Raw genomic sequence first — 13,156 nt, 5'->3', positions numbered from 1 at the left:
CTTTAACATTCAAATAAATGCAGGAAAACAAATGTGCGTTCCCCTCTTCTCTGTAAATAAATACTCAGCTGATGTTTATGTGTATTTATGCAGTGTGTTGTGACAGAGGACCAGCTTTTTATCTCTGGATGGCAAACTTTTCTTAAATTCATTTTAGCCTGCTTCAAGTAGGTTGTGTTTAAGTGCATGCGCATGTGTGTGCGCGCTCCCCCTCTGAGGGGAAGAGCAAAGTTTGTGTGCAGATAAGTTGCCCATGGAATATTCTGAGTCAACTGTGGCCCCTGAAGCCTTCACGGGCCCAGAGGGAGGGACAGGGGGAGGGAGAGGGGACGGGTAGGGAAGCAGCGTGATAGAAGGCGCGTGGTGAGAGGGGCTGTATAGGCTGTCTGAACTCATCAAAGAGCCGTGGGTCTGCTGTGTGTGTATGTGCCATGCCCTGAGGGGGTGACGGTGGGCGGGGGTAGGAGGGCAGAGGGAAGCTGATGAAGGGGTTGGAGGGTACAAGCTCACTAAATGTGTGAGTGCCTACGTGCTGTGGGTAGTGAAAGGCCGAGCGTGATGGCATAGCAGCTCTGCTTAAGAGGAGGAGTGGACGACGAAGCGGTGCCGATGGAAGTGATGACGGTTTGGTACTTCTCACGAACGACAATGTCTACCAAGGGTCAAAACACAGAACACAGAGAAAAAAGTATCTGAAAGTATCTGAAAAATGAAAAGTTATAAACTACAGATTTCAGTGGCGAGTTTTCTGTGTTAACTAGCAGAATGCGTTAGCACACCAGTAACTAGTGTTAGCGTCTCTATGCTACTGAAGGTATACTGACGGTATACACACGCTTCCTTTGCTTTTTGATGATTGTAACAGTGAATAAAGACCCACTAGGATTTACAGGAACAGTGTTGTTCCTTCATTTCATTGTCCTCTGTCTCAATCTCCTGGTGATGTGGTGGTTTACACTTAAACAGCTGCCTGCTACAGCCTGCTGAAAGTGACGCCACGAGAGCGGTGAGAGTGAACCAAAACCGTTAAGTTAAGGCCATAAAACCAAAACCGTGTGCAGAAAGATGCCGAGAGCTGAGGGGAGCTGCAGAGTCCAGTGATTATTCTCTGTGGGTTCATCACTACGAGCAACACCTTTCACAAATGCAAAGACAATGAATCCGTTGTTAATATAACAAAAAATGTATATTATCTGATCATGATTATAGCAGATTGAAGGACTGTATCGCAACAATCGAACAGATTCAGATGCATGTAGTCATCCAGTACGTATGCTAGAATTTAATGCGTTTCCAAATGAGTTGTGTGTGCAAACGTGTCTTGTCCAACTCACCGCATGTGCGTAAGAACTATAGGTGCTGAAGGGAAGAGCGATGGCTGGGTTGAAGATGCCAAACTGCCCAACCATCTGCTGCATGCGTCTGATGGTGCGCTCCTTGTCAGTGTCGGCAAACTTGACCACCAAGCTGGAGGACGCACCCTGAGGGGGCAGAGAGAACTGAAAATCAGAAGATAAACAACATGGAGACTTAACCCTGATTTAAGTCATGGAGAGAGGCAACAGATAATCAACAATAAAGCAAGAAGTATCAGTCTGTCCTACGCATGTCTCTAGAGCTGCTGGTCAGATCTACTTCACACTTGGCGGCTGCATTGCTGGAAACACAATGGAGTGCATTGTGGAATTTAGTGCAATTTGGAGGAGCTACACATTCAGTATCAATAAGTTCACTTTACAACCAAACTCTTCTTCACTTCCCTGGAGCCAACACAAGCAGGTCGCCAAGTGGAAGCAGAATCAAACTAGAGTGTATTTCACCAGTGTGACTGTGAGTTGAGTGTGTTTTTTTCCTGTGAGATAGACTGTATTTCCTCAGTGTATGACTTGAGTCTAACTTAAAATTTCACTGTCAACAAAATACCTCTGCTAGTTACATCCATTCTCTACTTTAGTTTAAACCAAGAGACTAATATGCCTCGTTGGAAATGACCTCCGCTGAGTGTATGTCACCGGTGTTTCTGACAGCAATCAACCCGAGACTACGTAGTGATTTGGGCAAATGCTGTTTTGTTTTACTCTTCAGGCTTTCTCTAACTGGGAATGTTGGTATTGGCAGTGGTAGAAGATATAAAAACATTTCTTTCTGAAGTAAAACTATTAACTAATAATAGTAGAACCAATAATGGCAGGTGTATTGCTCTCGACCCAAGCGAGTTGTTGTATGAGCGGTTCTGGAGAAAGCTAAAAGCAGCAACCCCACAGGCGAAGCATTCGGCCGCTTCTGAACAGGCACTAGTGCACTGAATTTCAAATGTAGCACGTTTAATGCTAACACTTGCTCAGTCAGTCTACGGTGGTCTTACAGCATCTCATCCTCTATGCCCAAAAGGCTTTGACCCACTTCAGGAATCATTTGCATGTGTGACTGTAAGGATTTACCACGTATTTAGAGACAGCCACTAACAAAAGGCTTAAAAATACGAGAGCATGAAGAATGCTGTTGGTTATTATTTTTGATTTCTTAGTGTGCCGTGTTCATTAACAACAACAACAACAACAACAACAACCGGTGTTAACATCAATATCTAGTGTGCTCCTCTAATTGCATGTCAAGAGTTTTTTTTTTTTTTGGCATTCTAGATGCAACATCATTGCACATTTGTACTATTGCAGAGAATCGTGCCTTCTTATTGTGTGGCTGGCATACATAAACATCAGCAGATATGTGGAGAAGGAAATATTCAACTTATTGAGTGAACAGCTCTGGAGGCAGACGTGTCGACGGAAACCTTCCGTTTTTTTCAATCAGTGTTTAACATGTACAAAGTCACTCGGGGCAGAGCAGCCTCGCTGTGCATGACATAAATACTTTATATTTCCCCCCAGCTTCTCCCCCTCCGGTATAGTACATATATGTAACCTTGGTGCTCCTCCCCACAGATAAGGTTAAAAGATCTGCAATGTACAATGATTTGAAATAAGAGCTGCAATTGGTGGTTCCTATTGACCTTGGTGTAAGTGTTCTTCAAAGAAAATGTTGCAATTTTGTCTCACTCCTCTGTTTATCCTCCCTCTTCCTTTCTGTGGCTCTGGCTAGCCATCCCCTTATCAACACTATTACCCTCTTTCTGCAGCCCAATAATGAAACAGCAGGTGGGTCTGCCACACACCCTTCATTAAGAATCTTCAAATGATTTAGCACTACAGTTGACCTTTTGTGTGCTCCGCCTCCTCTTCCCTCTGCGCCCCCAAACCGGCCAATCGATCCGCATAAAAGGCCGAAATATTACTCTGATCTGACAGTGTAGAAAGGTTGTGTGTCAGTCACGATAAGAGGCCCCCTGAAATTGATGCAAGATTGTCAATAACAGTGGTGAATGGTTGCCTGGATTCAAGGTTGGGGGTTGGGGCATTTGAAGGGCTAAAGGAGATCTGGGTTAAACCTGGCAGGAGGTTGTGTTGGACTGTTGTTATAAATGGCAGCTGTAATGCTAGCAATATTACTACAACATGATTCATTCTTATGTTTCTATTTTTCCATTACTTGCATAGTCCCCTGACTGAGGTCTCAGGAGTCCTGCTAATAAAGACATCGACAGAGATGCTCAAAGACAGGCACTGGACCTTTCGACTGTAGCGTATAGATTTTCTCCTCTCTTTCTCCCCTCTTTCCTCAATATTCCCCCAAGCCCTCTCCTCCTGGCTTGCTCGCTGGTTGAATCACAGGTTTGATGGATTGTAGGTGAGAAGCCAGTTGGTTAGTTGGATGCCTGACTAAATGGCTGATTGCCTAGTTAGTTGAGTGATTGACTCACTGGCAGGCTGGTTGCCTAGATGGTTGGCTAACTGTCTGACAGACTAATTGTCAGACTGTCAAGCCGGCTGACATCTGTACTCTGCCCAGCTGAGTGACTAATTGTTTTGCTTCTTGCTGTGAGAGGCCATCATGTCGCACCGGAACAACACTTTTGCTGCTCATTGAGAGCTCCGTGTGAGTCTACAATAACAGCTACAAGAGATAGAACATAATGTATTAGAGATGCACTTTCTGTGTCATCACTTTCTTAAAGCCATGTTCACGCTACACAACTTTGAAAGTTGTCAGATCGCTGCAGTGTTCACACGTAAGTCGTCGTGGTTTTCACACTACATGACCGACTGGCGACAGGGCGTCACACAAAGAAAGACCCTCGATCCAACATCCTAGGTGCAACAACTTTAGTCCGTGTTGCAAATGCAACACACATACAGTAAAGTTCTCACTGTTCCAGGCGACCCCTCCGCCAGGTTTTGCCCGAACCCGTGTCTCGCGCTCTCATTGGCTGTAGCTCTCTGACAGATCCAGATATACTGTATTTAAGCCTGCTAGGTATCTGGAATGTGTCTGCAATGCACCGGCAAGTACAGAGCCAACGCAGATTTGCCTCTGATCTAGGGTTTAGTCCAGGAGCTATAAAAATCTATTGCCGGGCGTAAAATCAGGGCTAAAGTCTGGTAGTGTGAACTAGGCATAAGCAGCATCTCATATATTAAGACTATGCTCAGTCACTTCAAGGTTAACTTTGGCACGGTTACAGGTTTAGGGTTTGTCTGTTGTGTCTGACCAGCTTTTTTTTTACTGTCTGCATCATTAACTTTATTATGAGGTTTAACTTTGAGAGGATCCAGGACAGGGCAGCGCAGGACCGGAATACAGAAGAGATGTGCTAGTACATACAAATAAGTCCTTCTCACGGTTAAAAAGAAGAAGCTATTAAAGGGCCACCTAGTTTGGTAATGAGAGCTGTGTGTTCCTGCTCTGCTTCTCTCATTTTTAGGTGATTTTATAATCTGAGGTTGAGAACTGAAGTCATCCCCTTTTTTAAAGAAAATGAGACTGGACTGTGCCTGCGTGAATGTTAGAAACATGGTTTATTGTGAATTGGCATGTCTAGTTGTACAAGAGCCTTGTGCCATTCTCTTTCATACTCTTGCATGTATGTCCCACTCTCTGCAAAGCTGTTTTTTTTTCCAATGAGGTCTATACACTAACTTTGCCCTCCCACTGGTTCTCCTAAGGACCCCTGAATCAAATGGCTTATCGGCTAAGCATCCAATGCAACATTTGTTTATCTCCCAGGTTTTCCCAGTTAGGCCTGTCAGGATATCAGTGAGTAGAATCTGAAGTGTGAAGTAAAAGTCTCATTAAATTTTTAAGCTGCCATGTGTGAGCAGAATCCCCCTGCCAGGCGGCTTCCAGCTGCCTAGAGAGCCACTGAAGGAAGGGGAGTTAAACAGGGAGCATAAAAAAAGGCATGAGAGAGATGCAGAACCAAAAGGAAAGTCTGCCTCTTTACAGTTCCTTCCCATAGCTGAGGCTTGGTGTCGGTTCCGAGCTGCACGCCCAGCTATACATCCCACACTTCTTTAACTTTGAACATATGCCGGCTCGCATTAGTGCGGAGTGAAGCCAGAAGGAAGACTGATCCTGTATTGGTATGTAGCTGCATTAGCTTCAAGTGTCACATGGCCTTAATGGTTTACCCAGTCTGCGTGAGTTGGTTAAACTATGATTCAGACGCTGCGAGCACAAAAACTAAAATTAAGAAATACGTCCCGTCTTCCTGATAACACGATTTCAGCATCCTTACAACAGACTCTTTTTCATCAGCGCCTGCAAGATAAAAAAAACTGCCTTTTTTAATCATAATGTATTGCCACTAAAGCTGCCTGTTTCTCCACAACAAATGGCATCATATGCCTCAGCCGCCTTCACAATTTGAAAATTATGAGTTATCTATTTTGCCCCCCCCACTGAGTTCTATATCGATGCTGAATATACAGTTCGGTGCTACAGTATACAGCTTATAATTTATGCCCCTTGCATGATGCTGTTCTACGCTTATTGTGGTAATAATGCATTACCACCCATGGAATCATAAATACACATCCTCTTTGAGCTTGGCTAGTAAAATAATGGATGACTGTAATCTATTAGGTTATTAGAATGTAAATTGCCTGGGTAGAAATACTTGTGGGGGAGATGACAGATCGTAAACAATCAACGTTAACTTAAAAATATAAAGGCAGAACATCGTTTAATGAGTAGCAGCACAAAGATCTATCATCCTTGTGAAATACTGACATTAAAGCTCTGCATCTCATTGAATGCACAATGAGATCATTACAGTTTTCTGACATAAAACCAGCATTTATGTACTGCAGGATCTGCTGTTTTTTTTAATTTTTTTGCCTTTCCACATTTAATTTTATCCGTATTTAGGGCAGTGACATATTGATCTGTACATTAAAACACTGTGTCTTGTTGAGTATTAAATCCTGGCACTTGCATGTGTATGTGTTCTCTGTCTGAAGTAATGGAGAAGATCCAGCAGCTGGGGAATCACATTTGGATGCTTTTTCTTCCCTTTTTTTTTTTTTTTACGTTCTTTGCTCTCACTCATCCAGCGCTCTCTTTTATGCAAACTTTACCTCATTTGCTTTCCTTTGTTCTGCTCTTATCCTTCCATCATCCTGCTCCAGTATTTCTGTGTTAGTCCCTGTGTCAGCTGAAACTGCCTCAAACCCAGGCTCAGCTAATGTGGATACAGAGTGAAAAAACAGCCTGGCCCTGCGGACCTGACCCGCACCCCCCCTCCCCGTCTTGGTGTAACTCTGTCCCGGGACTTACTTCCTACACGGCCCTGCTGAATCCCGGCAATTTGCTTTACAGCTCTAGCATTTAAATGTTTAATTGAGCCACTCTCATCCAGAAGTGTGTGTGTGTGTGTGAAAGCTGAACAAGGCTGAGAAATAGTGGCGGTGTGTATGGGAGGTGGATGTATGCACGCTTGAAATATGACGGGTTAGGGTGTGATGGAGATCCACCCAAGGTCTTACATGTGACCTGCCGATGCTCTCTTATAATTCATACACTTACACCACCTTGCTATCATCCTTCACACAGTGACATTATGTCGTAGTTAGCTATTGGCAGATCATTTTTCATTTAGATACGTTCACGGAAATATGTACGCTCCCACACATTTCTACGTAAAGTATATTTTTGCATGCACCGTGTGTCATTTTATCTACATATATATACTCTCCACACACGTGCACGCACTCCATGTGGAATTTCTCTTTCCTTCCCTACTCACACACACAATACATACAAAATGCCCACTCCCCCTCTACATGAATAACACAAATGTATTCAGCTGAAGTCCTCCGAGCTGGAAAATAAGATCAGTCAGGGAGCCTTTGACCCTAGCCTGTGGCTGTACGAGCCTGTGACAGTGAAACAGAGAGCGGAGCAATATAGAAAAAGTATGTGTGCGCTCGCATGAAAATGCTTGAGCCACAAAGTGCTTCCGTTTGTACATGTTTATGTATGCACATGTGTGTGCGTGTGGGTGCACACCCATAAACTCTAAGAAGCCAGTGCTCATGCTTTGGGGGATTGGCAGTCGATCTATCAAACTGCTGTAGTTAGTCGCAGTGTTAATATTCAGTGCACTCTTAACACCCAGCTAGCAACGCTATTGGCCGGGCTTTATTCACGGTCATCTCTCTGAGGCTCAAAAGCCACGACCTTGTGTGTTGTCAATGATATTTTTTATTTTCTTCTATTTCTTTATTCATGCATTCATTTTTCAACGCATCCAAAAGTGTGTATGAAAGAATATGTATTCATTCATTCCGTCAATGTACTTGACTTCTTTTTGCAGCTGCAGCTCAACCGCGATCAACATCAACTCAAATGGATAGAGGATGCACGGTCCAAGGTGTTCTCCGGGATCTTTGCTACATTGATGGACACTTTGCTCTGAATAGCAGCGTCCTACTGAGGCGTAATGGTCCACCGGTGGTCCGCTAATCTCAGCGAGGCAGGCACACTGTGTCCTCTCCTCCAGCAGCCACAGGATATGAGATGCTGATCAGATTTCTATAATCAATTTACCAGTGCAGGAGGTATAAATCCTGTCCATTCACTCATTCTCCCTCGGCCCCCCCTCTCTCTCTTTCTCTCTGTCTCTCACTCCCTCTCCAACTCTAACTCCCCTCCCTTCTGCCCCCTGCTTATAGTTAGATGAATAATTCAGCAGCCAATGTGGTGAAAGGTGGAGTAAACAAGTCTATTGCCTAATATCCCGAGAGGCTGCCAAAGAGAGACGAGTGAGGGCAGAGAGCTAGCACAGATAGGGGGATGGAGCAACAGAGAGAGGAGGGTATCTATGGAGAGGGGACACCCAGAGTCTTTCCTCATGACCTGCAGTCATTTGCACTTAGATTGACTCGGAGGTTGCGCCAAAAATGGCACAGCTGGCTTCTAGTGCTTCTCTCTGCTCTCCTCTCTTGAGCCACACATTGGCAACCATTAATAATGAAATCACACAGTGAAACACAACATCGGTGAGATAAGGTGGGAGAGAGTTCAGGGTCCCTGCTTCTCTGGGGCGAGAGTTCCCGGAAAACAAAAAACGAGTATAAAAGCAGAGTCTAGTGTACAATGTGGGACGTGACTCTCTGTCCGCTTCCCGGATGTCACGGAGAATGACTCTATTCAGCTTTGGAGTGCAGAGTAAGTAGCTTTGTATTTTGACACCATCAGGTATACAGCGAGCTTGTCTAAACACGAGACACATACAAATGAGCGGTACAGCTTCTGTGCTCATAGTAAATCCAATACAGAGAGAATTCAGAGGACATGGTGTGCTTACATAACGAGCAAATGTAATCTCACACTGGAGTTATATTCACTGATTATGCAAGCAGAACTACTGATTGATGACTCGCCCAAAATTCAATTATCATTCTAAACAGTTTTATCTGGGAATTAGATTTGGATTTTTTTTTTTTCTTCTTGTAAAAAGTACCGTGTTAATTAAAGAGACAGAAGGCTATTTCTGACTGTGTCTGTTTTTAAAGCTGGGGTATTTATGAGGATGGTTGCACTTTCTATAAATTGATTAAAACTTTACAGTTGGGGGGGGGGGGTTTAAAACTACGAGTTTACAGCTCTTAACTGGGAGAGGTGGACTGCACACAGCTGTTGTGATTGGTGCGCCGGGTGTACGTGTTGTGCATGTGATGGATGTTGCTGGTGTGTGTGTGTGTGTGTGTGTGTGTGTGTGTGTGTGTGTTTCTCTGTTCATTATATGTGAGGGAGAGAGCTGTACTCACTGGCATGGTCTGGCTGCCGTGGAGGGCGCTGATTGCAGACTGAGCCTCGGTGTGTGTGGAGAACTTGACAAAGGCGCAACCTGGAAGAGAGGAGATGCACATCACACACACACGCAGGTACACACACACACACACACACACACACACAGTATATATGCAGTAAATGCATTCAATCGAGCGAGTTTAAAAGCCTACGGTATATTAATAAAGGATGTTGAATTGTATTTGACACCACAGAAATCACTGTGCAGCGAGAGGCTCTCATTGCACAGCAGGCTGCCCCACTCCGGGCATTAGGCAGGCAGACAAGCAGGCAGAAGCTGCAGGCTAAAGATTGCACTGATGAAGCAGAAAAGCATTCTATTTAGCACCACATGCCTGTCTGTGCATATTAAATACTAGCTAAACTGGCTAAACTTATAACGTTTTTTTGAATAGAAAACCGCTCCATTTGAGTAGTTTATTGTTCACACAACAGGAGGTTCTGATCAATATCTGTGAGTACGGCGATGTCTGTCCAAAGGCCAGGAGACCACAGAACCAACCCTCTCAGCTCTGATGTCCTTGAGGAATATTGTGACGCGTAGACAAAGTGAAAGCAAGTTGAAGAGGGCTTTTGTGGGCTCACAAAGTGAGCTGTTGCACATTAATTATTCAACTATTAAACTGAAGTATGGCCTCCTTTGTAGAACTGGAGAACTTGATATAAAGCCATACGCTTTGTCTCCTCTAGAAATGCCTCCTAAACTAAACTCATGAACATATTGCAATCCGCAAGACTAGTATAGAGTCTCTTTGTACCCATGGCCAGAATATTGATGATATGTGTGTGCAGGTTATATTACACAGTGTTCAATCCACTACTCTCGCATGTCTCTGGAGGGCAAAGGAAACCCAAACACAGAAACATGCGAGGACTGAATCTGGGTCTGTTGCAGTGAGGCAGCAGTACTAACCACTGGGCTACCATCCCCTCTTATAATTATACCCTATTTCACCTAATTTCATTTCATTTGAAGTTTCTTTTCTACTCTTATTTAATCTTTCATACTTTACTCTTCTTATCATCTCTACTGCCTGACCTCGCCGCCCTGCCATTCTTCCCCTCTTAATGGGCTTACCCCTGTGGACACCAGCCAATCAAGATGCCCATTCAGCTGTCGAACCACTACCCTCTGTTGAGATATGGATAGAAAAGAGCTGGAGCTCGGCATGACCTGTACAAGGACTTTGCTACGGTGGTATTAACTATACGCCAGTATAATTATGAATTTAACTCTTTGTATACTTAGCAAGCTGCAGTGTGCATTGCCTCTGCTTTATCTTTTTAGGAGCGTTATTATGTGATCGAGACTGTGGAACCGTGCAATAGCGAGCGAGCAAAGTATTCTGCTATCAAACTTACAGTAATCATATTGTTGCACATCATTCTGCACAAACAGGATTTTGTGATGACTAAGTGGGAAGCAGATTTGTTTTTGCCAGCAGGGGTTGGGGACGTTTTGTTTGTTTGTGTTTTTTATCAGGAAATAATAATAAAATAAGTAATATCACACACTAATACAGACACTCCTGATAGCTTATGTTTTGATAATGCATCATGATTCATTTGTTTATTGTATAAATAATGTGAGTCTGCAAAGTAACTAGTAACTCAATATTTGCCTTTAATGGAGTGGAGTCAAAATATAAAGTAGCATAAAATGGAAATACGGAAGTAAAGTACGAGTACATACAAACTATTCTTAAGAACAGTACTGGAGTGAATGTACAATAGTTTCCTGAAGCGCTGACTGGGGAATGGGCTTTAGGGAAGAACCACTCGCTTTGCTCTTTGCTGTGTGTCAGAGGGAATCGATGTCTCCAAAAGTTGTTGGCTGCTTTAACAAAGCCTGAAAGATATCAACACTACAGTACCTGAGTTACAGTAACAACCTGCAGCACATCCATTGGACAAACTGTTTCAGATTAAAACTCCGAAAAAAGAACGAGAACTGGTGAAGAATAGAAACCGTGACTTTGTAATGTGGAGGTGTTCTTTCTGAAACAACACATATGCTGAGGAACAGTTTGTGATGGCAAAGTCAGCATTTAAATAACACCAGCGTTGTTTTAATCGTTGCTGCATTGGGTGGGATTACAACTATTCATAACATGGGGCGTCATGTTTTGCTGGTGGCGATCGTATAACTACAGAGTCTTGGTTTTGTATCTGGCCTTTGGAATTTACCACAGATTATGTATTTATATATATATATATATATATATAAAACTCTGTCTCTCTTAAAAGAACATCGCCTACTTTTTCAGTATCATAATTAAATAATTATATTTTTGAGGGTTTGCTGCCTCAAAGAAATTAATACATTCTTTACAAACTGCACAAAAGGAGGAAGGCAAACCAACGAATTCTCTCATGGTTCCTAATTATGATAAATCAAACAGCATGTGACACATCAGGCTTAACTTTTTTGCAGCCGACTAGCACATCAAACAGTGCGGCGAAGAAATGTTTGCAATTATGTGTCATTTGACCTAAATCTGGTGCATATGTCACATACACTTTACATACCCGAGCTGACGTAGACGCTCACACACACTGTCACTTCTCTGTCAGTGACCTAAATAATGCTGACAACTGTATCACGGCTCCTACCTTTGCTGTTTCCGTCAGGACCTCTTAGGACCGTGCACTCCTCAATGACTCCGTAGGGTTCGAAGAGGCGGTAAACATCCTCCTCGGTCTGTTGTTTGTTCAGCATCCCGACAAACAACTTCCTGTCTTCTGGAACAAACAACGAGACAAAAGGTTAAATTATAACTTTGACCTCAATTACTAAACCAATTGGAGAACATACAGTCGTGAAACTTCATCATTGTTTGGTGGAACAGGGTTGGATTCTGAAGAAGTCTCTTTTTCCACGGCAGCAAACACACACGTATACGTCCACAGAGCCGTGGTTTGTTTAGAGTACGTCGGGCTCGAGTCACATTGTATTATCTATTTTCCAAGACTGATCATTTTAATCTGTAGTATAACTGGGTTTAGTCCCATATGTGCACATATACTGTGGCTGCGGGGGGTAAGTGAGTGGTCAGGGGCTGGGGGGGAGAGACATGGGCAGACTAATGAAGAGGTTTCTCTCTCTCTCTCTCACACACACACACACACACACACACACACACACACACACACACACGCACACACACACACACACACACACAGGGCCCAAGACAATGAGCAAGTCTTTGGTCCTTTAAAAGCACCAGAGGCTCCAGGCAGCTCCAACCTCCTAAACATCACACTGTGTTACTGGCTGGCAACTCACGCTCTCTCTCTCTCTCCCCCTCTTAGTCTCTCTCTCTCTCCCCCTCTCTCTTTTCTGCTTTTCTTTTTCTCTCGCTGATTCCACATTTTTCATTCTTTTTCAACTGCCTCCCCCTTTCCTCTCTTTATCTCTCTCTTACTCTACTAATTGCTGCTGATCCAGTGTTTTTTGTGTAGCCAGAGAAATATTTCAGTATGCTCTTCAGTGAACAATGGCGTGTCTCTCCTGCGAGCAACGAAGGCCGGGAGACATGCCATGAATAACGCTGACTTTTCAATAGATAGCCTGTATGCTATTGAGTCCTGTTAAATGCTGTGGGATCTGATCTTTACCTTGACCTGACACACTGTGTTTACTGATGTACTCTGGCCGTGTATGATTAATGCTACAGTGCAGCGAGTCTCTGCTGGCAGAAGAAGCACTAAAAACGTTCCCTTTATACAGATTGTTTCTCCAACTCTGACCTGTGAAGTCACGGCGGAGCAACTGAGTGAGAGACGGGACTAGCGGCCGCCACTGTGAAGCGGCCGAGAGCGGCATACAATTGCCGCCAGAGGTATCGCACAGTGTCAGAGTGACCTGTGACGACTACCGAGTGCACCGCGTTGTTGTCGTTCCCTGACCCAGACACGAGCCGATACCCGCATTCCTGCGACGGGC

General features: G+C 43.9%; 1 protein-coding gene across 9 annotated transcripts in view; it reads right to left on the bottom strand.

The window, feature by feature from the left end:
• The window catches only part of celf5a (cugbp, Elav-like family member 5a), a 184,835-nt gene that overhangs the window by 23,537 nt on the left and 148,142 nt on the right, over positions 1 to 13,156 (bottom strand). For 4 of the 9 annotated variants that reach the window (XM_031863880.1, XM_031863879.1, XM_031863882.1 and 1 more), the window contains exons 4-6: positions 11,824 to 11,952; positions 9,168 to 9,247; positions 1,335 to 1,499 (exon numbers count right to left, since the gene is read on the bottom strand). In XM_031863880.1, coding sequence (XP_031719740.1) covers positions 1,335 to 1,499; positions 9,168 to 9,247; positions 11,824 to 11,952 — 374 coding nt within the window. The remainder of the gene's footprint in view (positions 1 to 1,334; positions 1,500 to 9,167; positions 9,248 to 11,823; positions 11,953 to 13,156) is intronic. The other 5 variants (XM_031863884.1, XM_031863886.1, XM_031863885.1 and 2 more) reach the window with 3 other exon arrangements.

This window comes from Anarrhichthys ocellatus, unplaced genomic scaffold (genome assembly GCF_004355925.1).
Source record: "Anarrhichthys ocellatus isolate YVR2014 unplaced genomic scaffold, GSC_Weel_1.0 scaffold30, whole genome shotgun sequence".
Lineage (NCBI taxonomy): Eukaryota > Metazoa > Chordata > Actinopteri > Perciformes > Anarhichadidae > Anarrhichthys > Anarrhichthys ocellatus.
The sequence above is the reverse complement of the archived record's forward strand: the minus strand, read 5'-3'. Positions and strand labels throughout refer to the sequence as shown.